The sequence below is a fragment of the Nicotiana tomentosiformis genome, chromosome 3 (genome assembly GCF_000390325.3).
Source record: "Nicotiana tomentosiformis chromosome 3, ASM39032v3, whole genome shotgun sequence".
Classification (NCBI taxonomy): domain Eukaryota; kingdom Viridiplantae; phylum Streptophyta; class Magnoliopsida; order Solanales; family Solanaceae; genus Nicotiana; species Nicotiana tomentosiformis.
Genome location: NC_090814.1, coordinates 31,132,924 through 31,160,542, shown reverse-complemented (window position 1 = coordinate 31,160,542; position 27,619 = coordinate 31,132,924). Strand labels below are relative to the sequence as shown.

General features: G+C 40.1%; 1 protein-coding gene across 1 annotated transcript; it reads right to left on the bottom strand.

The window, feature by feature from the left end:
• Nucleotides 1-21,563: 21,563 nt before the first annotated feature.
• Nucleotides 21,564-24,671, bottom strand: LOC138907571 (uncharacterized). Its single transcript, XM_070198171.1, has 4 exons — nucleotides 24,619-24,671; nucleotides 23,539-23,873; nucleotides 22,727-22,749; nucleotides 21,564-21,977 (listed from the first exon to the last, which is right to left on the bottom strand). Exons 1-4 carry the CDS (start codon nucleotides 24,669-24,671, stop codon nucleotides 21,564-21,566), a joined length of 825 nt encoding a protein of 274 aa, XP_070054272.1.
• Between the last annotated feature and the right edge of the window lie 2,948 nt (nucleotides 24,672-27,619).

Here is a 27,619-nt window from a genome sequence, read left to right as displayed (position 1 = left end):
AGTCTTATCTTCTTAGCAGACCAACGGGTTTGCCTCCCTTGACTTCAGATCAGTTCACACATCTCTTTCTAGAGATATATATATTCCACCCTCTCAGAGGGAAGAACTACGGGGTCAGTTCGAGCGGCTCTAATAGGGTCAGATGTGTGTGACCGATTATGAGGCGAGGTTATCTGAGTTGTCTCGCCAGGAGCTTATGATACTCCCCACTGATGCAGAGAGAGTGTGGAGGTTTATTGCAGGATTGCATTATGGTATTCAAGTTACTATGGCCGAGAGGTTGAGATGGGGACTCCTCACAAGCACGTTGTGGAGATAGATCGGCGGAATGAGGGTATACGCAACCAGGGCCGATTGTATACGATGGGGGAGAAGAGGCCTTGGCATTCTGGAGGATTCAGCGGCACCCCGTCTGGGGACAAGGGCTAGTTCATGAGGGGTCAGTCCAGTAGGTCCACTTATCCAGCACCACCGCCTTGTCGGGGTGCACTAGTGTGGCCCTAATTTAGCGCCATTCCAGAAAGCTCCTACCGTCCACAACTATTCAGGTTTCTTCTAGTGGGTATGCAGGTCCCTAGGGTCAGACTCAAGGTCAGTCATCTTCCGCACCGAGAGGTTGCTATGAGTGCGGGGAGCTTGGTCACATGAGGAGATTTTTCCCCATGCTTCGGGGCAAGGCAGTGTAGCAGGGCCATCAGGCCATGATCACTGCACCAGTTGCCGCATCGACCGTCCAGCCTACCAGAGGTAGAGGGCAGATAGGTAGGGGTTGCCCTAGATGTGGAGGCCAGTGAGGTGGCACTCTAGCTAGGTTCGAGGTATTATTTCTGTCGGCGGTAGGGATGATTCAGTACTATTTGATCCAGGGTCTACATATTCATATGTTTCTCCTCTATTTGTTCATTATCTGGATGTTCCTCACGAGTCTTTGGGTGCTCCTATATATTTTTCCATGCTAGTGAGAGATTCTATTATTATGGATCGGGTTTACCGATCCTATATTGTGACTTTCTGTGATTTTGAGACTAGAGAGGATCTTCACTTTCTCGATATGACCAACTTTGAGGTCATCCTGGGCATGGACTGGTTGTCTCTGTATCATGCCATTCTTGATTTCCATGCCAAGACTATTACCTTGGCGATGCCAGAGTTGCCTAGATTGGAGTGGAGGGGTTCTTATATCAGTGCATCTAGTTGGGTTATCTTTTTCTTGAAGGCTCGACACGTGGTCGAGAAGGGTTGTTTGGCTTATCTGGCTTATATTCGAGATACTGCTGTAGAGACTCCCATGATTGATTCAGTTCCCGTGGTACGGGAGTTCTCCGATGTGTTTCCTTCTAATTTACCAGGCATGCCAGCAGATCGTGATATCGATTTCAATATTGATTTGGTGCCAGGTACCCAGCCTATCTCTATTCCATCATACCGTATAGTTCCGAAAGAGTTGAAGGAACAGCTTGAGGAGTTGCTAACGAAGGGGTTCGTCAGGCCGAGTGTGTCGCCTTGGGATGCACCGATATTGTTTGTGAAAATAAAAGGATGGGAGTATGTGGATGTGCATTGATTACTGCCGGTTGAACAAAGGTACCATTAAGAACAAGTACCCATTGATGCGCATTGATGATTTGATTTTACCAATTGTAAGGTGCCAAGGTGTTCTCTAATATCAACTTGAGATCTGGGTATCATCAGCTGAAGATTCGGGCTTCAGATGTTCCAAAGTCGGCTTTACGAACTAGATATAGGCACTATAAGTTTCTAGTGATGTCTTTCGGCTTAACTAACACCCTGGTGGCATTTATAGATTTGATGAACCCGGTGTCCAGGCTATATCTTGACTAATTTGTCACTTTATTGATGATATATTGATCTACTCGTGTAGTATAGAGAAGCACGAGCAGCATTTGAGAGTTGAGCTTGGACATGCGGGAACAGAAGCTATATGCTAAGTTCTTCAAGTGCGAGTTTTTGTTAGATTTTGTTACATTCTTAGGGAATGTTGTATTAGGCAAGGGTATTAAGGTAGATCCTAGGAAGTTCAAGACCGTCCAGAGTTGGCCTCGTCCTACCACAGCGATCGAGATTAGGAGTTTCTTGGGGTTAGCATGTTATTATGAACGATTTCTGGAGGGCTTCACATCCATTGTAGCACCTTTGACTAGATTGACCTAGAAGGGTGATCCGTTTTGATTGTCCAATGATTGCGAGGCGAGCTTTCAGAAGCTCAATACCGTATCGACTATAGCACCGGTGTTAGTGTTGCCTTTTGGTTCAAGACTGCATCGACTACAACATTGGCCTAGGTTGTGTATTGATGTAGGAGGGGTGAGCTATTGCATATGCTTCACATCAGCTAAAGCCCCACGAGAAGAATTACATCGATCATCGCAGCTTGCAGCATTTGTTTGAATAGAGGGATCTAAATTTGAGGCAGAGCAGGTGGCTTGAGTTACTAAAGGACTATGATATTACCATCCTTTACCATCCGGGCAAGGAAAATGTGATTGCGGATGCCTTGAGGAGAAAGGCCGAGAGTATGGGTAGTTTGGCATTTATTTTAACAGAGGAGAGACCATTGGCTTTGGACTTTTAGTCCTTAGTTAACAGACTTGTGAGGTTGGATATTTTAGAGCCCGGTCGAGTTCTTGCATGTGTTGTGGCTCAGTCTTCATTATTTGAGTGAATCAAGGCTCGTCAGTACAAAGATCCATACTTGTTGGTTCTTAGAGAGACGGTACTATGAGGTGGTGCAAAGGAGGTTACTATCGGTATGGATGGTGTCCTGCAACTCCAGTGTCACCTATGTGTTCCGAATGTTGATGGCTTGAGGGAGAAGATTCTAGATGTGGCACATAATTCTCGGTATTCTATTCATCTAGGTGCTACAAAGATGTATCGCGACCTGAGGCAGCATTATTGGTGGTGGCGGATGAAAAAGGACATAGTTGAGTATGTAGCGAGATGCCTAAATATTTAGCAGGTTAAGTATGAGCACCAGAGGCCAGGTGGCCTATTTCACTAGATGGTTATACCGGAATTGAAATGGAAACATGTCACTATGGACTTTGTAGTTACGTTACCGCGGACGTTGAGGAAGTTAGATTCCTTTTGGGTCATTGTCAACAAGCTGACCAAGTTGGCACACTTTATTCAGGTTGTGACTACGTACTCTTCAAAGAGATTGGCCAAGATTTACATTCAGAAGATTGTCCGGTTGCATGGTGTGCCTGTTTCCATAATTTTAGATAGAGGCCCTCAGTACACTTCGCATTTCTGGAGAGCAGTACAAAGTGAGTTGGGTACCCAGGTAGAGCTCAGCACAGCCTTTCATCTACAAACTGACATGCAGTCGGAGCGTACAGTTCAGATCCTGGAGGATATGCCTAGAGCATGTGTGATTTACTTCAGAGGGCAGTGGGATCGATTCTTTCCTTTGGCCGAGTTTGCTTATAACAACAGTTATAAGTCTATCATCGAGATGGCTCCATTTGAGGCTTTATATGGCCATCGATGCCGTTCGCCCATCAGATTGTTTAATCCTGGCGAGGTAAAGTTGATTCAGGAGCGACTTCACACAGCACAGTCCAGACAGAAGAGTTAAACGGATCAGAAGGCGCGTGATTTATCATTTATGGTGGGCGAGAAGGTTCTCTTGAAAGTCTCACCGATGAAGGTTATCAATAGGTTCGGGAAGAAGGGCAAGCTGAGTTTGAGGTTTATTGGCCCATATGAGGTGTTGAGGAGAGTTGGGAAAGTTTTTTATGAGATTTCTTTGCCTCCTAATATATCGGGAGTTCATCCGGTCTTCCATGTTTCTATGCTCCGGAAGTACCATGCCAACAGGTCGCATGTGTTAGATTACAGCAAAATTTAGCTAGATGAGAGCTTGGGTTATGAGGAGGACTGCTATTGTTGATAGGAGTTTGCCAGTTGAGGTCGAAGAAGATTTCTACGGTAAAGTCCAGTGGAGGGGTCAACCATTCAAGGAACCGACTTGGGAGAATGAAAAGGACAAGCGGAGCAGATATCCACACTTATTAAGCACTCCACGTATGATTCTAGACCCATTCGAGGACAAACGTTTGTTTAAGAGGTGGAGAATGTAATGACTCAACTGATCATTTTGCCTTCTAGATCCATGTTCCCTAATTAAGACTCCCCATATGTGCTTTTACTGTTTTATGACTTGCAGGGATGCTTGGTTTGGGTTTGGAAAGGTTCGGGTTGAAATCGGAACACTTAGTTCCTTAGTAGTGGCCTAAAATGGCCAAGTTTGACTTGAGTCAGTATTTTGAGTAAACGACCTCAGAACTAGGATTTGATTGTTTCAATAGGTTTGTATGATGATTTTGGACTTGGGCGTGTGTTCGGATCGGGTTTCGGGTGATCCGGGAGTGTTACGGCGCTTAATGTTGAAAGTTGGTTCATTGAAGGTTTTCTAGTTCTTTAAATTTGGTTTGGAGTAGACTTTGATTTTATCGAGGTCCGTTTGGGATTCCGAGCTAGAGAAGAGTTTTGTATGGTGACTTATGACTTGTACGCAAAATTTGGTATCAATCTGAATTGTCTATGTATGATTCGACGCGTTCAGAGTATGTTTCAAAGCTTGAAGTTCATAAGGTTATTCAATTTGGTTTTGGGGTGCAATTCTTAGTTTCGTTGTTGTTTTACGTGTTCTAAGGGTTCGAGCAGGTTCGTATTATGTTTATGGACTTTTGGTGCAGTTGGACAGGGTCCCGAGTGGCTCGGGTGAGTTTCGGACCGCACGGAGTTGAGTTCAAAATTTTGCTATTTTCTTGTAAGGCCCCGTGAACGTTTTCCTAAAAACCGGGGTTTCATGGTGGGGGTACGGACTTTTTGGGTTGAACAGTGTGTTGGGAAGTTGAAGAAAAATATTTTGCAGAGTTGGGCATTTTTGCGGCCCATTATACGGCCGCATAATCACTCTGCGGGCCGCAGAATGGCCCTAGAGTGAGGCAGCTATTTGGGCCATTGTTGATGTCATTTTCGCGGCCCATTATGCGACCGCATAACCATTTCGCGGGCCTCACTTTGATCGCATATCAAACCTTGGAACTTTGTAGAGGGAGGTTCTGCGACGCATTATGCGACCGTAGAATAGGTCTGCGGGCCGCATAACGGCCGCAGAGTGAGACAGGCTAGCCCAGTTCTGGAGGGCTTTTTTGCGGCCATTTCGCGGACTGCAGAAGCATTATGCTGTTGAATATGCGACCGCATATCCTGTCCCGGAGCTTCATTTTTGGGTTTTTATAACCCGACCGTACTCGTTAAAATAGATGCCATGGACCATTTTTGAGCAAAAATCTGGTACTTTTAGAGTGAGAGAGTGCTTTTAGAGTGGGAGAGTGGTCTTCAACCAATTATCCATCAATTCTTGCTCAAGCCTTTAAAGATTAACAAGGAAAATTCACTAAGTCTTCATCCTAGAGGTAAGAATCTATACCCTAGCCCTTACTTTCGAAAATTAACTAAAAATAAGTAAAATTAGCAAGACAATTCTTGGGTATGGGAGTTGTTTATCTTGCATGCATGTGTTATCAAAGAGTGTACGAAGATTGTGAGCTAAAAATGGTAATGAATGGTTGTGGGATGATGAAATCTTTCATAAAAGGACCTTAAAACCTTAATGCACACCTAGTGTTTGATAAAATGCTGAAATGAGCTAGAATCATAGTCATCTTCCTAATTTTGGTTCAACTTGTTATATTTCTAAAATAGATTGAAGTTGCTAAGAATTCTGAAATATTTTAGAGTTTAAGGAAGCTCAATTGAGGCATGTTGGCTAAACCCCTTTCTTAGAATTGAATTCCACAGCGTTCATGTAAGTTATGTAAGACCCGAGTTGATCATTATGAAATTGGTTATTCCAAGTAATCTTGTGTTGAGAGATATATGTTCAATAGGTGTTCCAAATGCTTTTATTCATGCTATGTTATCTTTTGAGGATATATCCAAAGTGTGGGTTGTGTGTTATAAATATTACGGGTGCAAGTCATGCTTGAATGAAGGTTACCAATCCAAATTATATGAATAATCTCTATATGTCTAAGACTCTTAATTGCTCTCATGTGTACCTAAAAGTCTTGAATCGAAAAGTCTTGTTGTCGATAATGATGATGATGTGTGAAAATAAAAAAGGGGAGCATGATATATTAAATTCAGCCAAGTGCCAAGAATGATATTATAATTGTGGCCATAAATGCCGATGAATTGAACAGATGTGAAGAAAATATGACGTGAGATGATTGACAGAAAAGGTAATGTCTCGGGTGAGACGGCCTAGCCGATCGGGCCACGATCGGATACCATACCGCACACATGGTGGTGATTGTGCTGGAAATTATAATTGTGATTGATGTCTCAAATGAGGCCGCCTAGCCGATCGGGTCGTGATCGGACTCTGTGTAAAAGTACGGTGGTATTGTGAATAATGGTATATTGAAACTAAAGAGCTTACCACCTAAAAACATGGAAATTTACTTGAAAAGGCTTATGTGGTTCTTAACTTGATGTTTTGATATGGTTTGAGGCTTCTATTGATTTCATGATTTTCTTCTGTGTATCATTATTCATTCTATTGAGATGGTGTTTGGTTATACATTCTATTGCTATTCAACAGTACTAATGTCCCTTTTGTCGGGGGTGCTGCATCTTTAATGGATGCAGGTGATTCCACAACAGGTAGCATTGCTCAGCGATAGCAGCACACCCTCCTCCCAGCAGACTTGGTGAGCTCCACTTCATTCTGGGGTTATGCATCTTTTGTTTATTATACTATTACATTTTGAGGTATAGCCGGAGCCATGTTGCCGGCACTACTATCATACTCCTTGTAATTATTAGAGGCTCCGTAGACACAGTGTGGGTTGTATATGGGTGCTGGGAAAGTCAAACGAGTTATGTTGTGTTTGAACCATTTATTCCACTTTAGCCTATGAAAATGTGTGTATTTTGAGACATAAAAAAATGAAGTAGCTAATGGAAATGATTTGTTATTGTATACACGATCTCCCTATTGTCTAATTAATGCGAATATGTCTTCTTATTTTCATGAGTGAGTTTGGGTAGAAGGTATCTAACAGGCTTGCTCGGCCGGGTTCACTCGGTTGAGCGTCGGTCGCGCTCCCCGAGTTTGGGGCATGACATTGTTGTTCTGCTTTCCTTCTTCGAAATTGCGGAGAAGGCCTCACGTTCGCGATGAAGGAAAATTGGGCTGGAGAAATTTATTATTCACGTTCGCATAAAGGAGCATGCGATTGCGAAGCTCTGGGCCACTAGTCTTCGTATTCGCATGGGATGGCCTGCGTTCATGAAGGGTAAAGGCTAGATGGGGGGAGCATAATTGGCCGCGGAATTTACTTCAAAATTGGCCAAAAAGGCTGCTTCACTCTGCGGCCATTATGCCGCCCGCAGAGTGATTCTGCGGTCACATAGTGGGCCGCAGAAATGCCTAATTCTGCAAAAATATATCCTTCAACTCCTAGCGTATTGTTCAATCCTCTACTATTATTAACCTCTACGCCTATTTCGGCATCATAGAATCCTGATTCTTAGGAAAACTTTTATGGGGCCTTACACCTTCACGTTCGCGAACCTTGGATCACATTAGTGATGTGCAATCTTTCAATGCCTTGGTCGCTTTTCCTTCGCGATCGCGAGGCTATTGTGGCGATTGCGAAGAAGGAAAAATTTGGGAAATGTCTTTATTAAAACAGGACTTAGGTCATTTTCTCTCATTTTCATTTCCCTTGACCCATTTTGGAGCTTCTTGGAGAGAGGTTTTCACCTAGCCATTGAAGGTAAGTGATTCTATACAATGTAAGTTAAATACATAGAATATGGGTAGATTTTAACATGTAAAATGTTGAAACTTTAGGAGTTTTTGAAAAACCTAGGTCTTTGATAAAAATGAGATTAGACCACGAAAATAATTATGGAATTGTGTAGAAATTGTATATTTTTGTTCGTGAGGTTACAGGTAGCAATTATTTACAAAACATTTCGAAATCCGAGCATGTGGGCCCGGGGGTAAATTTTAGGATCCTTCCAAATTGGGTTTGGTAATTACTCTAATAGTTAAATTATGAACTTTTGAGCAATTATTGATTAGTTTGTACAACCTTTGGATAGTTTCGGGTTGTTCGGCACCGACTTGAGGCTTTTAGTGTGATTTGTGGACCGGAAAGTGGGCATGAAAACGAGGTAAGTTTCTTGCCTAATCTTGCAAGAGGAAATTAACCCCATAAGTGCTTAAATTATTATTTGCTACTATATATGGGTGACGTACACACAAAGTGATGAGAGTTCGTACGTAGCTAAAATTCATGTTATGTTCGGGTAGACATAGGAATTTATCATGCAATACTTGCACTATTTGAACTCAACTTGTTAGTTTAATTACCTGTATTAATAAGTAAAATTTGATTTAAAGATGTCATGACCCAAAATCCAACCCGTCGTGATAGCACCTAACCCAACCCGCTAGGTAAGCCCAATAACAATAAAACACAATATAGTGATAATGATAAGAGTCAAAAATAAAATAGCTGAATTTTTATACAACTCCCCAAGGACTGGTAGTACAAGTTATGAGCCACTAAGACGTACATTTTTACAAACTGAATTGAAATAATTACAACATCTATTTGAAATGTAAATGAACATAATTCGAATCTAAAGCTACCAAGGACAAGTGATAGCCATAACTAGAATACAGGTACATCTTCAACGCCAGCTCCCGCTATACACAGCAGCATCAACACCAAATCAGCACACAAGATGCATAAGTGTAGTATGAGTACAACCGACCCCAAGTATTCAATAATATCCGAACTAACTCAGCAAGGTACAAGAGCAAGAAATACAAATGATACTCACCAACGCTTGTACAGTTCATAATTTCAACAAGTATAGAACAGATATATGACAAAATCAAGAAAATCTCAGGTGTAACCGCTCGATGCTCAAAATTCATTTTTTTAAAATGTTCTACTCAGTCAACAATACAGCATATAAAGAAGATATGCAAGTATCTGAGGCAAACAGCCAAGGAAATAGCAAGTATAGATGAAATGGAATAACCAGAAATCAGTCCGTTGCGGCTCGCAACTTGATCCAATAACAATATCCAGCTCTCCCAAAGCTCACATCAACCAGAAACCCGTCGATTTGTCACAATCTGCATTTACACCATCAAGAGAGAAACATGAGAGGGTGACCCTAGGGGGATAGATCCATATCCACACGCTACATGGACAACTCACGTGCTGCACGGACAACTCACGAGCTAATAATATCAACCGCACGGACAACTCACATATTGCACGGACAACGCACGTGCTGCACGGACAACTCATGTGTTATAATACCAATATCTGGATCCGCACGGACATCTCACGTGCTAATAATATCAATCTGCCCGGTGAGTTCACAAACAAAATATCAAAATCCACCCGGCATGGTCACATGTATAACAACACAATCCACCCGGCGTGGTCACAAGCATAACAACACAATCCACCTAGCATGGTCACAGGCACCCAATCCAAATCATATCACACAGATGTAAGTATCGCATATGATGGACAAATATCAGACTTCATGCTCCTAGACTGGTATAATAACATGTTAAAGTGAGGCATGTGCAATGTGTACTATCATAGCTCAAATCGGCAATTTATCACATAAATAACAATTACCAAGTTTATTCAAGGAATTAGCCTCTTTGTAACCTCTACCATGGCTCAAATAGTTCACAACAATGATACAAATATGATAAACTTTATAGCTTAAAGCTTAACAACCAACTCTAGGCATATCATAGTCTAAGCACTATCACAAGCATGGATAAATACCCCGGTGCACATACATGGGCTCAAACCCCACACATATAAACACCCATAGCACGTAGCTATCACAAATAATGCAGGCAACTAGTGCCTCAACCAAGTTTAGGTAATATACTTGCCTCAAACAAGCCAAAACAATACCGAGCAAGCCAACAATACTCTAAAAACGCCATACCACATGTATCAACCTTCGAGCGGCGCGAAACTAGCCAAAAGCAACTCAAAAACATCAAATAATGCCTAAAGAAACAATCCCAAATGATAAAGGTCGAATCTTTACTCGTTTACTCAAAGTCAACCAAAAAGTAAAACTCAAGCCCACACTTCGGAACCTGAAAAACTCACAAAATCTGATAACCCATTCAATTACGAGTCCAACCATACTAGTTTCGCTCAAATATGCCTCAGAATCGATGTTCAAAACTCAAAAACTCACTTTAGGAAATTTTAGACAAAAACCCCAAATTTCTCTTTTGAAATCACCAATCAAATGCCAAAAACGAAGATGAAATTATGGAATAAAATCAATACCAAATAGAAAACACTTACCACATTCTATGTGATGAAAATCGCCTCAAATATTGCCTCAATCCGAGCTCCATAGCTCAAAATATGCTAAAATGTCTGAAACATTCGAAAAAGAGTTCTTATAATTCAATGGACGAATTAATGAATCAAGATCGCGGAAATACCATCGCGATCGCGAAGATAAAAAATGCACTGCCCCTGAAATACTCTACGCCTTCGCGAGCCTCCTCGTGCGAACGCGATGCCCACAGATGCCAACTCTCCGTGAACGCGGACTGACCCACGCGAACGCGGAAGAGGAATCACCAGCTCCCAGCTCTCAACTCAACTTTATGCGAACGCGATGACTCCTACGCGAACGCATACTGCAACCAACACAAAGCTACGTGAACGCGGTCTTCCAATCGCGACCGCGATGAAAAAAGTGCCTAGCTCCAGATATTTCTCTACGCGATCGCACCTCCATCTTCGCGATCGCGATGAACAACTGGGGCACCAGACACCAGCAGAAACCACCAATGCAAATATATGAAGAAAAATGATCTGAAACACGCCCGAGCCCCTCGGGGCCCGGTTCGAACATACCAAAAAGTCCCATAACACGGACTTACTTGAGACCTCAAATCACACAAAATAACATTAAAACCATGAATCACACCTCAAATCGAACTTAATAAACTTTTGAACTTTCAGCTTTCAAAACTCGTACCGAACCATATCAAATCAACTCGGAATGAAGTTAAATTTTGCACACAAGTCCCGAATGACATAATGAAGCTATTCTAATTTTTGGAATCACAACTCGAATCTGATATCATCAAAGTCAATTCCCACTAAAACTTATGAACATTCCAGACCTTCAAATTGCCAACTTTCACCAAATAGTGTCAAAACCTTCTAGAAACATACAAATGCGAATCCGGACATACGCCCAAGTCCAAAATCACCATTTGACCTTACAAAACCATCAAAACTTCGATCCAAGGTCAAATATTCAAAAGTCAACCCCTCATCACTACTTCTTCGAGGTTAGACTAGATATTTACTGGGTACACGTTATTTACGTACTTACGCTACACTTCTGTATATATTGTGCAGGTTCTAAGGAAGGTACAACTGGAGTTTGTCCTGGCGCGCATCAGCATTATCCGGAGGCTTAGTGCGGAGCTGCTTCTCATGCTCCATTCTGCAACACCCGGAACCTTCTCTTGTTATGTTTATCATTTCTGTCTATTCTATTTCAGATAGTAGTTTCAGGGAGTTCTGTATATTCTACTACGTACTCGTGCACTTGTGACACTGAATTTTGCGAATTTTAGTAGACAGGCATGGTTTTTTGACTATTTAATTCCCTATCTTACTCTCACGTTTAGATTATGCTTTACAATGCTATGCTCACTTACTAATTGTTTCTTTGTTAAATAAACATCAATGACTTTAAAAATATAAAAATGTGCAATTAAATGGGTAGTTCACCGTTGGCTTGTCTAGCGGCGACGTTGGGCACCATCACGACCTATGGTGGAAATTGGGTCGTGACAACTTACCCTAATCTAAGTAGTGAAAATTCCCTCAAAATCGCGTAAATCCGAGCTCCAAATCTCAAAATTTGATAAAATGAGCTCAAAGTCCCGAAAATGATATCTTATAACACTGCCCCTTGATACCCTTTGCAAACACGGCCCAAGCCTCACTTCGCGAAGCACAACCCAGCACTGGCCCAAAGTTACCCTTCACGAACGCAGTCTGGCACGCGCAAATGCGATGCATAACCTCCACTGGCCTTCGCGAATGCGGTGGCCCAGCTGCAAACGCGAAGGCAAAACCATGACAACCCATCCAGTTATCCCTCTACACGAATGCAACGCCCAGGTTGCGAACACGATGGCTACTGCACACCAAGCTCCGTGAACGCGACTCTCCCATCGCGAATGCGAAGAGAAACAAAAGACACTACCCCCAAATAGCCTCTGTGATCGCGAGGCACACCAGACATTAGAAATTCAACATATCCAAACAAGTTCAAAAAGATCTTAAATCCAACTGAAACACTCCCGAGCCCCCTCGGGACCCTGTCCAATCATACCAACAAGTCCCAAAACATAACACGAACCTACTCGATGCCTCAAATCACACAAAATAACATCAAACCACGAATCGCACCTCAATTTAAGCTTAATGAACTAATCTAAATTTCCAAATTCCAAACTTATGCCAAACACGTCTAAATAACTCGGAATGACCCCAAATTTTATACACAAGTCATAAATCACCATACGAATCTATTCCAGGGCTCGGAATACCAAACTGATATCGATAACTACAAAGTCAACTATGGGTCAAACATATGAACTTCCAAACTTTTAAATTGCCAACTTACGCCAATTAGAGCCAAATCAACCTAGGAACCTCCAAATCCAAATCCAAAATCACCATCATGACCTAACGGAACTATTAAAACTCCGATCCGAGATCAAATACACAAAAGTCAAACTTGATCAACGCTTTCAACTTAAGCTTCCAAACAATGAACTAAGTATTCCAATTCAATCCAAAACTTCCCGAAATAAAATCAACCATCCTCGCGAGTCAAGAGTATAAATGGAAAAACGGGACTCAAATACACAAAACGATCGGCTGGATTATTACATGTAATAAAATTGAAGTTAATTAAGTTGGACTATAAATATTGATACAACATATTCTTTACATAATATGCATCCGCTTTTGTGATATTAATAGCGGAATAGTTAGGGACTCCATTTCAACGTGTACATTAACGATAAAATGGCGATTCCAGAGCTAGACTTAGCATTGACAAACAATTGGCGACAGTTTTTCACAAAAAACTTTGATATCGTATCCATAAAACCACTTGTTAATATACTCCGTTGGCGCTTCAGTTACTCCCTTCATCCCACGTGGAAGAGCAACAACTACCAATGGGCGCAGGTCCCTTGATGATAAGGTTGCTGGGAGTCAAATGAAACTATGATCAATGATGACATGTATATTATTTGGAAATGTTTAAGTTCTACGTACCGACGGTATGAATGTTTACTTTCAAAATAATTATAAATAAATTATTAATAAATATTAATTGATAACTTGATAAAAATGATAATTAAAATGCTATCACAGGTATAATTCATTATTAGTCTAGAAAAGCATATACAACATCAGTATGTATCACTTAACTTTAATTTGTAAAGCGGGAAACAAGGAGAATGTAAGCCCCGTACGATTTTATTAAAATTTTAGAATGCCTTAAAGATATGTGGTTTTATTCAATTATCACAAGCTGATTCGAATGGATTTTGAACTATTGTTCCTCAAGCAAATTATTATTATTTTAATGAATTAATGTGTATAGAAGGTATACGAACAGAGAAATGAAACTTAGTATAAAGCGGAGTTTCAGGGTCGACTGTTTAACCCAAAAAAAAAATAAGATTTTTAGTCAAAGCTAATTTTTAGAAGAAATCGGGATACTGATAACCAAGAAATTTCTTACTTTCTCAATTATTCAAAAGGAAATAAACTTGACTAAAGATATTGAACTAATTGATTGAAAGCAAAAGAAAATAATTGTATTCCAAATAAAAGTCAGAACGTCTCTTTACAAGTGAAATTCTCTTCCCTTATAGAGGTTTACAAATATAACGTTTCCTTCCATTTGTTACTGAATCACTATGAGCTTTAATGACATTAATGATCCGTTATAATTGATAATCGTAACTGTTCATGAAGATTCTGTAACGATTCTGATTCCCCTTCCTCATTAATTGGAGATTCATGAATCTTTCCTTTTTTTCTGTCTTGATTCATTCCGTCTGTGTCTCTTCTTCGACTAATTTAGGCTCGGGCATAGGTTCCCTTTTATTTCATGAGTGATTGTCTCATACCTCTTGTAACTCATACACCTTTTAATTGTAATATTCCAGTTATCATTTTCTCATTGTTCCACATATCATACTCTGTCAGCCAAATGTAATTCCACGTGTATTATATATTTTTTATCAATACAGATAGTCCCCCCACTTGCCGAATATTTTACAACTGAATATTTGAGAAGTGGTATGTATTTATGGCGGGAATATTTTGCCGCCGTTTCCCAAGCATCATTGCTTTTTCTTCAGAACCAACGTGTCGCATATCACTTCCATTTAATACATGTGCCACGTGGCCTTCGATGATTGGGTCTGTGACTCCTCAGCGCTTTTTAGGGCTTTCCTGCAGCTGCGTCAGTCACGAAGTGACTGTTTTATTATGATGTTCCATCATGACTTACTTTATATGACGATTGCTTCTTCTTATAAATACCTCATATGCCTTCAGTTTCACGAAACCTTCATCCTACAGTGTTGTTCTTCTTCATACATCCTTATTTTACAGCATATATTGCTTTCTTAATTTTTCATACAACCATGTCTTCATCTAATCCCGATCCTCGTAAAGTAGTAATTGTTGATGAACTTCCTCCTTCATCTGCCCCTGTTAGGAGTAGGAGAGGTGGTAGACTGCGTAGTTTAGGATCTTTTTACATTCGTAGTTCTTCTTCCCAAACCAACACTGCTACTCCTTCTTCTTCTAGACCCAAGGCTTCGTTAACCCCTAGATCTTCTGCTAGAAATAGGGAATCAAGTGAACCTGTGCGTGAACCAACGGTTGATGAAATCTTTCCACAAGAATTTTCTTTCTCATCTGATCGTGAAACATTTAGAAATCAAGTTTCTTCTTTGGCCTCTCATGATCATGCCGATCTTTATCCTTCCCACATTACTACTGGTTTGATCTCTCTTGTTCGAAGAGAATGTTATTGGAAGTCTGATTTCCCAGTGTTAGCTCCTGGTTCGAATCAAAGAATAACTTCATATCAAACTGGCTATTCTTTTGTTTACACATATTTTTTCACCTTAAGTTTTAAACCTTCCATTGACCCAGTAATCATTAAATTTTGTCGCTTCTTTAATGTTTGCTTAGGACAGATTGTTCCTATTGTTTGGAGGGCCGTTGTATGTCTTCGATATTTATCCAATTTGGATTTCTTGCCTTTCACCTTTCATCACTTGCTTCACCTTTACTCCCCTAAGTTATTTCTTGAAGGGGTCTTTACTCTCGTGGCCAGAAGTAAAAAGGTATTGGTTAGCCCTGAGGATGATAGAGATCGTGGCTGGTATGCCCGCTTTGTTGTTGCTCCCACAAGTGCTTTGGTGGGTAAAGAGAATATGCCCTTTCTATAAAAATGGAATTTTGCACGTAAGTGTTGTTTGTTTTTTATCCTTTCCTTCTCTTTCTCGAAAGAAGAAAAACTCATGCTTTCATGACTACTTTTTCAGCAACCATGCAAGTTTTTGAGGAGATCCCTAACTTCCGTGGTTAGGTAGAAAAGTTATTGTCAGTTTCTCCCATAGAGAGAAGGTCTTGGAAATACATTTCTCATAGGTTTGGATGGAAAGTCAAAACACACGGTATTCTTTTTTTTAATTTTCCTCCTTCTCTTTGTGTTAATTTAGGAGTTCCTAACTTTTCTCTTTTGCTAGGGTTTCCCATTCGAGGTATTAGTCCCGCATCTATTATTTCTTCAAGACTCTCTATGTCTCTTGCTCAAGAAAGGATTCTGAGTTCTTCATCGAAAAGAAAAGTAGACGGAGCCCGTGGCTCTGAAGGTGAGGAGGAACAAGAAGAGGGTTCCTTAGTGCGCAGGCCTCGGGTTAGGAGGCGTGTTATTTCAGATGATGAAGCCACCCCTCCTCCAAGTTCAATACCTTTTAATGAGCCTGAAAGTGCTACTTTAGTGAGTTTTGATGAAGAGATGAATGCTCCCCCTCGTGATTCTACTGATCAGTTGTTTACCCGTGGTTTTGATAATGAAGATTTTGGTCCCGTTTATGAAGAATTACCCCTTGCCTCTCTTCCAGTGTCAGTCCCCATTCGTTCTCAAACTACCGTACCTGTTGCTGCTGTTACTGTTCCTCCCGTGGCTTCTTTCACTTCCTCAACTGTCCATGTTGCTACTACTTCTCATGCTGAAGTTGGTACTTCTAGCAATAGAGTGATGAAAAAGGTTACCATAGAAGTCCCTGAAGGTGGTAATCTGCTGAACAAATCTGGTCAAGCCGACGTATGGTTGAAACCTTTACTTGGCCCAGTTGAGAAGTCAAAGTCGGAGAGCCACAGTTACTTGATGTGGATGAATGATATTGTTCATTCATCTTTGAAGGTTCAAGTCTTAGCTCTTTCCTTTCTTTTCCTCGTGGTTATTTACTTTTGTTTAACAATCACTTCTTTCTTTTCTTTAATAGATCAACTTGATAGGCATGGAGCTTATGAAGAGAATTGTTCACACTGAGCAGCTAGTCAATGATTATCGTTACTGAGGCGGACAACTGGAAGGAATAATACGAGGGTCTTCAATTGGAGAAGGAAGTTTTGGCTGACGAGAAATGTGCTTTGGAACAACAAGCAAGGATGGTTGCGGCAGAATTGGCAATTGAAAAAGCCTCTTCAAGTCAAGTTAGTAAAGACAAAGACATCCTTGAGTCTTCATTTATGGAACAGCTTTCTAAAGCTACCAAAGAGATAAGGGGTTTGAAAGAACTCCTTAATCAGAAGGAGACTTATGCCGGGGAGTAAGTTTAAACTCTTACTTAGGTTCAAGAAGACCTCTGTGCCTCTTCTGATAAGGTCCAGTTCTTGGAAAGATCCCTCGCCCCTTTGAAGGCTTCTTATGATGCTTCTTTAATTGATAAAGAAGAGTTGAAGGCTGAAATTGACCAGTGGGAGAAAGATTATGAAGCCCTTGAAGATAAATCGACACTCAATGTGAGTTGGACTTTTTTGAATACCCGCCTCGAGACTTTGATTGGAGGCTAGCCAGGAAGGCTTTGACCTGAATGCTGAGATCGCCAAGGCTAAGGAAATAATTGAAAAAACTCAGCAAAGTCAGAGCTAAGGAAACGATTGAAAAAACTCAGCAAAGTCAAAGCTTTTCCTCACCTGAGGTTGGCGTCTCGAAGGTGATGAACCTACTCCTAGTGAAGTTAGCGCTCAAGCTCCTTGTGCCCAAGTTGAATCTTCTCCCATTACTGATGATGCCACACTGGATTCTGCCTCTCCCACTGCTGATAATGCCACATTGGATTCTGCCCCTTAGTATTTTTTCAGAACGTAGTTTGTTTGTGTAACGACCCGGCCGGTCGTTTCGAGAGTTATAGCCCCGTTTTCTCTATTTCTGCTTCTTTTGTGCTTTACAACTGCATTATATTGTATCGGGTTGGTTGGTTCGGGTCCGGAGTATTTTCGGAGTGAATTGAGGCACTTAGTCTCTAAATTAGAAGCTTAAGTTGAAAAAGTCAACTGGATGTTGACTTGTGTGTAAACAACCTCGGATTTGAATTTTGATGGTTCCGTTAGCTCCGTTAGGATATTTTTGACTTAGGAGCGCATTCAAAATGTGTTTTGGATGTCCGTAGTAGAATTAGGCTTGAATTGGCGGAAGTTGAAAATTTGGCAATTTTGGTCGGCAGTGGAAAATTTGATATCGGGGTCGGAATGGATTTTTGGAAGATGGAGTAGGTTCGTGGTGTCATTTGTGACGTGTGTGTAAAATTTAATATCATTTGGACGTGGATTGATAGGTTTCGGCGTCAATTGCGGAATTTGGAAGTTTAGGAGTTCTTAGGCCTGAATCCGAGGGTAATTTGGTGTTTTGATATTGTTTTGAGTGATTCGAGGGTTCGACTAAGTTTTTATGATGTTATATGACTTGTTGGTATATTTGGTTGAGGTCCCGAGGGCCTCGGGGTGATTCCGGGTGGTTAGCGGAAGGATTTGAGTTGATGAATGTAGTTGAAGCTGCTGATTCTAGTGTCTTCCGCACCTGTGGAGTGGGAGCCCGCAGGAGCGACTAAGGAGCCGCAGATGCAGCCATAGAGCACCTGGGCAGGAACCGAAGGTGCGAAGTTATTCCCGCTCCTGCGAGAGTCATAGATGCGGGCATGCATGCGCTGGTGCGAGAGGTAAGCCGCAGGTGCGAGGTGGTTTCCGAACCTGCGATGATCGCAGATGCGGTCGAGAGTCGCAGAAGCGGTCCCAGGGTTTTAAGTGACTTTTTACAGAAGTGGAGCTTGGTCCGCAGATGCGCCCCGCAGATGTGCAATTGGCACCACAAGTGTGGTTTCACTGGGCAAAAGGTATAAATAGAGGACTTCGAGATTTTTCCCCATTTTCACTATTTTAAACACGGACTTTGGAGCTTTTGAGGTGATGTTTGAAGGGAATATAAGGCTATTCACTGAGGTTAGTTCCTTGAGCCTAATTATCCTTAGCTATGGTATTTTTCCGTTGATTTCTCACCTAACTAGTGAGGTTTTGAAGTGAAAATTGAGGGTTAGGGCTTTGGATTTTGGAGAGAGGATTTGGGGATTTAAGATACCAAATGATGTCGGATTTTGATGAATTTAGTATGGGTAGACTCGTAAGTGAATGGGATTTCAGGTTTTGTGACTTTTGTCAGATTTCGAGACGTGGGCCCGGGGGGTCGGGTTTGAGTAGATTTCGGATTTTTGCTCTAATGTAGTAGTTTTCTTGTGGGATTGATCCATTTAGCCTTTATTGATTGTATTTTATTACTTGTGGCTAGATTCGGAATGTTTGGAGGCCGAATCGAGAGACAAGGGCATCGCGAAGTAGGAATTTGCTCGGATTGAGGTAAGTAACGATTGTAAATCTGGTCCTGAGGGTATGAAACCCTGAATTTTTGTGACATGTGACTATTTGGAGGTGCCGCACATGCTAGGTGACGGGCGTGTGGGCGTGCACCGATGGGGATTGTGACTTGGTCCGTCCCGTAAAAACTGTAAAGTTGAACAACCTGTTGTTAGCTATATGCTTCTTATGTGTTAAAGAAAGATTTACTGTAAATCATGCTAGATACCATGTTTAAGCTTTATGCCGTTATTGTTTGGACCCTTAGAAGTCATTTCTTGCTTTCCTCTCACTGTTTTTGCTGATATTCCGTACTCAGTCGTGTTCATGTATTCTTGCATCATAGCTCAGTCTCTGTTATTCTATTTGATGCATCATGTTAATGTTGTTTGGGTTGATTACTCGATTTCTGAGAGCCCGAAAAACTGGAGAGATTGATGACTGAGTGAGACATAGGGCCTGATTTGTGAGGACATTTATGGGATCGGGCTGCACGCCGCAGCATGTTTCATTGATTCTGCCATGATTGGCATTGATATAGCGCTTGGGCTAAAGGAGCCCCTCCGGAGTCTGTACACACCCCCCAGTGAGCGCAAGTACCTATTGAGTGCGAGTGCCGAGTGCTGAGCGAATGTGAGGCATGAGTGATTGTGAAGTTGGAGTGATTGGGAGGACTGAGTGATGATTGCCTGAGGGGCGGTATATGATTTCATTATTTATGCAAATAGCTTCTTTGAGTCCTTGTTTGAGAACTGTTGAAAGATATTTTTATTTGACTTGACTTGAACTTAATTTAACAAGTTGATTTGACTTAAACTCTGGATGTAAAGCATGCCGCACTTTACTGAATTTTTGTGAAATGGATTGTACTTGCATCTAGCTCGTCACTACTTCTCAGTCCTTATTTACTTATGTTGCTTACTGAGTTGGTGTATTCATGTTACTCTCTGCGCCTCGTGTGCAGATTCAAGAGTTTTCAGTCGTGGAGAGTGCTAATAGTCCTTGTAGCTGATCATTGGAGATAGCGAGGTAGATGCCCGGTGTTCGCAGCCTTGCTTTCTTCTTCTCTATCTTTCCTTTAGTTGTATTTTTGACTTCCAGGCTATGATAGTCTTGTTATTGTCGGACCAGTTTTAGTAGATGCTCATGACTCTGTGACACTCCGATGTTTGGGGCTTTTCTTTCGGCATTTCTATTTTTGAGTTCAACTCTTGTTTCTTTTATGAATTCTGTTATACAAAAAGTATTTTGGCATATATTTGAATGAACTATTGTAGTATGAAGTCGGCTGGCCTAGTACCATCGATAGGCGCCATCACGACAGGTTTGAGTTTAGGGTCATAACATTTTGGAGCTTTTGATGGGAAGTTTTTTTTTTTACTTTTTGGAATGGATGGTTAGTTTTTACCTCTGGTTCGTTTTGGGGTTTGTTATCAAATAAATATCTTGGTTTTAACTAAGTGTATACTTAGTTTTGGCCAAGTTTAATATATAAACTTTCGTTTTTATTTTACTCTTTGACTTGCATTTAAAAATGCTTTAATGTTTCGTGATTTTGATATAGAAATGAATTTTTATAAAAGAGGACTCTTTTATAAACGACACTAATGAAGAAGATGCCTCAACTTCATATTGGTGTAAGTATATGAGAGAAGTAGGAATATGCATACTTTGAAGAAGTTTCATGAATAATTTGAGAAAGTTTCATGTTTTGAACTTTCAAATGATATAACACTTACAAGTATTCAAATAACTTTTTGGTACAACATCTACAACTCTTTCATAACTGTTTTTCTTGTAACAGATTTCAAACAATTATATGGTATATCTTGCAACCCATGACTAATCATTGCCCTTAACCTAAGTACTCGTAGGATCTTGTAACTTATGTCCGCAAGTTTACACTTTATCAAAGCTTATTACAAATATTTTTTATTCAAGCTTGTTTTTTGGCTCTTGACTTTTGATTTTTGGGTTGATCGAGGCTTGAATTCTGACTTTAAGTCTTCTTTATTCTTCTTTGACTTCATATCTATAGTCCCCCAAGTGTTAGAGCTTTGAAGTATGAAATCTCGAGCACTTGATTATTCCTTCCATTTGGTCCATTTCTTGAAAAGGAAAATACATACGGGACTCGGAGGAATACTTTTAGATGATGACTGCTTAACCCTTTTTATTTCCATCAGAAAGGTTGTAACCTAGACCGGGAATAATTTTGTATCCCGCGTGTCTTTCAGGTCTAATATCATCATTTGGTGTGGGCTAGCTTTTGCCTATCATCTAAAATTGTTAGTATAATTTAACAGAATAAAATAAAATCATAATTCAGCGATACCTAACCGTGGGTATTTTCTTTGCTTAGAAGTAATATTTCTTCAAATGAACAACATTTCAATTCGAAGGTAGTACCTTACCTTCCATGATTTCCAACTCATAAGCATCTTTCCCAGCGATACCTCAAATTTTATAAGGACCTTCCCAATTTGGATTCAACTTTCCTGCTCCAGTTGTTTTTGTTGATTGAAAAACCTTTTTGAGAATAAAGTTCCCAATCTTAAAGTATCTGAGATGAGCTTTCATGTTGTAGTATCGTTCAATATTTTGCTTCTGAGCTGCCATTCTTATTAGAGCCGCTTCTCTCCTTTGCTCAAGTAGATCTAAATTCATTCTTATCTCTTCGTTATTTGATTCCTCAGTTGCTTGTGTAAAACTCGTGCTTGGCTCACCTATTTCAACTAGAATTAAGGCTTCAGCACCATAAACTAGAGAAAATGGGGTTTCTCCCATACCTGTTTTTGCTGTCGTTCGATAAGCCCATAATACTCCTGGTAACACCTCGAGCCAATTGCCTTTTGATTCCTCTAATCTTTTCTTCAAATTATTAATAATAATCTTGTTTGTTGACTCAACTTGTCCGTTTGCAACGGGATGATAAGGTGAGGAAGTTATTCGTTTGATTTGCCAACTTTGAAAATATTCTGTGACTTTCGTGCCTATAAACTGTGGGCCATTATCACATACGATTTCTTTTAGCACTCTGAATCGGCATATAATGTTTCGCCAAATAAAATTCATGACTTCCTTTTCTCGTACCTATTTGAAAGCTCCTGCCTCTACCCATTTAGAAAAATAATCTGTTAACACTAACAAAAATCTTACCTTTCCTTTAGCTTGCAGCAAAGGTCCCACGATATCCATTCCCAGCTTTATGAATGGACACGGAGAAATAACCGTATGTAATAATTATGTTAGGCGGTGCATGTTATTGTCATATTGTTGGCATTTATCGCACTTTGCTACAAGGTTTTCTGCATCTTCTTCCATTTTCGGCCAGTAGTATCCTGCTCTAATTAAAGTTTTTACCAAGGATCTTCCTCCTGCGTGATTTTCACAATGCCCCTCGTGTACCTCTCTCATCACATATTCTGTTTGAGAAGGTCCAAGGCATCTTGCTAAAGGTCCCCAGAACATTTTTCGATATAGATTTCCTCGAATTAAGCAGTAATGGGCAGCCTTTCATCGAAGTAACTGAGACTCTTTATTATCTTTAGGTACAGTTCCATACTGCAGAAATTAACAAGTTCCTTTCTCCAGTCCCAAATTAGATTATTGAAACTTACCTCATTTTTATCCTGGTCCAGTGCTGAATTAAATAAATGTATTACGATAGCATTTTCTGCATTTGTTATTTCCGTAACTGAAGCGAGATTAGCTAGTGCATCTGCTTCCGCATTTTATTCTTTGGGTATTTGCACAATTTTCCATGATTAAAATTGTCTTATCAATTCTCGTGCCTTTTCCAAATATTGATGCATTCGTGTGTCTCTAGCTATGTAAGTCCCCTGCATCTGATTGACTACCAGCTGAGAATCATTTTTAGTTATGATTTTCTTTATAGAGAGTTCTCGTGCTAGCCCTAACCCTGCAATTACAACCTCGTACGCTGCTTCATTGTTAGTAACGGGATAACATTTTATTGCTTGTCTTATACTTTCTCCCGAGGGTGGAATTAAAACAATACCTAAACATGCTCCTTTAACATTTGAGGAGCCATCAGTAAATACAGTCCATGTTCCTAGATTGGATCCGGTGAATACCTGTAGTTTCTTTTCTACTTGAGGAACTATTTCTGTGCTGAAATTCGCTACAAAATCTGCTAAAATTTATGATTTTTTTGCAGTTCTAGGTTGGTACATGATATCATACTCACTGGGTTCTATTGCCCATTTAACTAATCTTCCTGACAACTCTTATTTATGCAATATATTTCTTAGAGGATAAGAAGTTACTACGGAGATAGGGTGACCTTGAAAATAAGGTCTCAACTTTCTAGATGCCATAACTAATGCTAAAGCAAGTTTTTCTAAGTGAGGATATAGAGTCTCAGCATCTAACAAAGATTTACTAACATAGTAAATTGGAGATTGTTTACCTTTGTATTCTCGTACCAAAACTGCACTTACAGCCATTTCTGAAACTGCGAGATAAACAAGTAACCTCTCTCCATCTTTTGGTTTAGCCAGCAAGGGAGGATTTGACAAATATACCTTTAAATTTTTGAGGGCTTGTTGGCATTCTTCAGTCCACTTGAACGTATTTTGCTTTTTTAATACTGAAAAGAATTTGAAACTTTTCTCCGAAGACATGGAAATAAATCTCCCCAAAGGTGCTATTCTTCCTTTCAATCTTTGTACCTCTTTTTTGCTCGTGAGTACATCGGGAATTTCTTCAATGGTTTTGTTCTGTGTAGGGTTTACTTCAATACCTCTGTTAGATACAAGAAAACCTAAAAACTTACCTGAAGCTACGCCGAAGGCACATTTCTCTGGGTTTAATTTCATATTATAGTTGCAGAGGATCTCGAAGGTACTTGAAAGATGTTGAAAGTGATCCTCTACTCGTGCAAATTTGACTAGCATATCATCAATATAGACTTCCATAGTCTTCCCCAGGTATTCTTGAAACATCTTAGTCACCAACCTTTGATACGTGGCCCCAGCATTTTTCAAACCAAAAGGCATGACTTTGTAACAATACGTCCCCCTGTCTGTAATAAATAAAAAAATTTCTTCATCTAGGGGATCCATCTTTATTTGATTATAACCTGAATATGCATCTAAAAAATTCAACAGCTCATGACCTGCGGTAGAATCAATCAATTGATCTATATGCGGTAAAGGGAACGAATCTTTTGGGCAAGCTTTGTTTAAATCAGTATAATCTACGCAAACTCGCCATTTGAAATTCGTTTTTGGAACTACCACAGTATTAGCTAACCAATTAGGATATTTTACCTCCCGTATTGAACCGATTTTTAAGAGTTTTGTACCTCATCCTGAATCACTTGATTTTTGAAAGAGCCTTGCTTTCTTTCCTTTTCTTTGCTTGACAGGTAGGTACGATGGATCTTCATTCAATTTGTGAGTCATCACCTTCGGAGGTATACCTGTCATATCTGAATGCGACCAGGCAAAACAATATGTGTTAGCTTTTAAAAATTCAGCTAACTTACCTCTCATTTCCGGGCTCAGCTTTGCTCCAATATAGACTTTTTGGTCTGGCCATTGTTCGAATAATACAACAGCTTCGAGCTCTTCAATTGTCGTTCTGATATTTTCATTCTATTTTGGTTCTTGAATGACATCCGGTCTTGAATCCATGTATGTTTTCTGTGAGCCATTTTCAGATGAAATTTGATTTACAACGTCTTCCACAAAATTCTCATTTGTATCAATGCTTTCTTTGTGTGACTCCACCACTGAATTGATATTCTTAAAAACTTTTTGATCTCCTCGAATTTGTTGAATTCCCCATTTTGAAGGAAACTTAATAACTTGATGTAATGCAGACGACACAGCATCCATATCATGAATCCATGGCCTCCCAAGAATCACATTATAGGCAATGTCCGTGTCTATTACTTGAAATTATTTTTCATTGATGACTCCTTCTGCGAATGTAGTTAGCACTATCTCTCCCTTTGTAACAATGGTTGAATTATCGAATCCAGATAAGGAACATGCTTTTGGTACCATCTTGTCGCCAATATGCATTTCGTTCACCACTCGTAGAAGAATAATATTCACGAAGCTACCGGGGTCAATCAAAACTCATTTTACATTAGTATCATATATAAGTAAAGATATTACTAGTGCATCATTGTGAGGAATCATCAAGTCATCCGTATCTGCATCATCAAATGTTATACTATCTTCCTCCAAAACTTGACGAACTCGCTTCCCGTGGGTTACTGTGAACTTCGACGTCTTTTTCGCAGCTGTGTATGTTACACCGTTGACTTCTTCTCCCCCGCTTATCACGTTAGCTTTTCTTTTTGGAGATGGGGGTTTTGGAGGTTCTTGTCTATTTTTCATATAAGATTATTTACCTTTCTCGCTGAACAGGTTTGTTAAATATCCCTGCTTTAACAAATGCTCTACTTCACCTTGTAACAACCTGCAATCTGCTGGTTTATGGCCATGGTCGTTATGAAACTCGCACCAGAAATCTAGATTTCTTCTGCTTGGGTTTGATCTCATTTCCTTTGTCCACCGCACCTTATCTCTCATACTCCTTAGAACAACTACTAACTCAAAAGTACTGATATTGAAATTATAATCTCCAATCCTTGCATTCGCGTTGGTCTCTCTATCACGAACATCTCATTCCTTTCTGAATCTTGATGATGACCCCGCACCTCTGTTTCTCGATCTAGAGTCATACCGTACATTTTCTGGCATAGACCGTGAGTCTCACCTTGTGGGTCCCATATAAGGTTCGTATTTGTTCTTACTGGACCTTTTTTCAGACTCCGATCGCCTCGAATTTATTCTTTCATCAACCCTTGATTGTGCAATGATATCTTCTTCAATTCGTAGCTTGGTGCTATACCTGTTATATACATCAATTCATGTTGTTGCAGGGAATTATCGTAAGCTTTCCTTGAGTCTTCTCGTGGCTTCCAAACTTTTTTCATTTAAATTACTTGCGAACGCCATGGCTGCCCAATTATCGGGTACTCGCAGAAGCATCATTCTTTCACGCTGGAATCTATCCACAAATTTCCTGAGTAACTCATCATCTCCTTGTTTTACCTTGAAAATATCTTCCATCCTTTTTTCGACTTCTTGAGCTCCTGGATGTGCTTTTATAAATAAATCTGCAAGTTCAACAAAAGAATCAATAGAATTTTCAGGTAAAAGAGAATACCATGTTAATGCCCATTTCGTGAGTGTTTCTCCAAATATTTTGACCAAAACCGACTCAATGTCTTGCTTGGTCAAATCATTGCCTTTTACACCTATTGTGAATGCAGTTACATGATCACGTGAATCAGTTGTTCCATTATATTTTGGGATGTCAGGCATTTTGAACTTCTTAGGAATGGGCAGTGGAGCTGCGCTTGGCTTCCAAGGTTGTTGCAAAAATTTGTAAATATCCGCTCCCTTAATCACACATGGTACACCAGGTATTTGTTCGATACGGTCATTTTATTCTTTCATCTGCTTCTACAAAGTTAGTACCAAATTTTATAAATCAGAGTTATTTGGTGTACCTGACCTCCCGTCACGTGATTCATTGAGAGTTCCTCCACTTCCTGAATTGGCAAGCCCCGGGCGTGGATCTTCTATGTTAGTAGTATTATTTGGGGGATGTGTTGGTGGTGCATTTGGCAGTCCCCTTACAAAAGCTTGGAGAGCACTGTTCACATGTTCAGCGTTCAATTGCTCGATGGTATGTTCATCTCCATGTTGTTCATTTGTGTGAGGCGCGGATTTTTTAGGTGTTCCTTCTCGAGAATTGCGTAGAGATTTTTGGGGTGAAGGAACTGGAGTTCCTCCCACCTGTTGGTTGTTGTCATTAATAGTTGACATGATTTGGTTGTGAGAAAGAAGGATTTGGAAAGTAAAAATATTATCAGATTTTCGGTAGCGGAACCAATTTGTTTAACCAAAAAAAATAAGATTTTTAGTCAAAGCCTATTTTTAGAAGAACTCGAGTTGCTGATAACCAAGAAATTCCTTACTTTCTCAATTATTCAAAAGGAAATAAACCTGACTAAAGATATTGAAATAATTGATTGAAAGCAAAAGAAAATAATTGTATTCCAAAAAGAAGTCGGAACGTCTCTTTACAAGGGAAATTATCTTCCCTTATATAGAGGTTTACAAATATAACGTTTTCTTTCATTTATGGCTGAATCATTATGAGCTTTAGTAGCATTAATGATCTGTTATAATTGGTAATCGTAACTGTTCATGAAGATTCTGTAACGATTCTGATTCTCCTTCCTCATTAATTGGAGGTTCGTGTATCTTCCCTTTTTTCTGTCTTGATTCATTCCTCCCGTGTCTCTTCTTTGACTAATTTAGGCTCGAGCATAGGTTCCTTTTTATCTCGTGAGTGATTGGCTCGTACCTTTTGTAACTCGTACACCTTTTAATTGTAATATTCCAGTTGTCATTTTCTCATTGTTTCACGTATCATGCTCTGTCAGCCAAATATAATTCCAC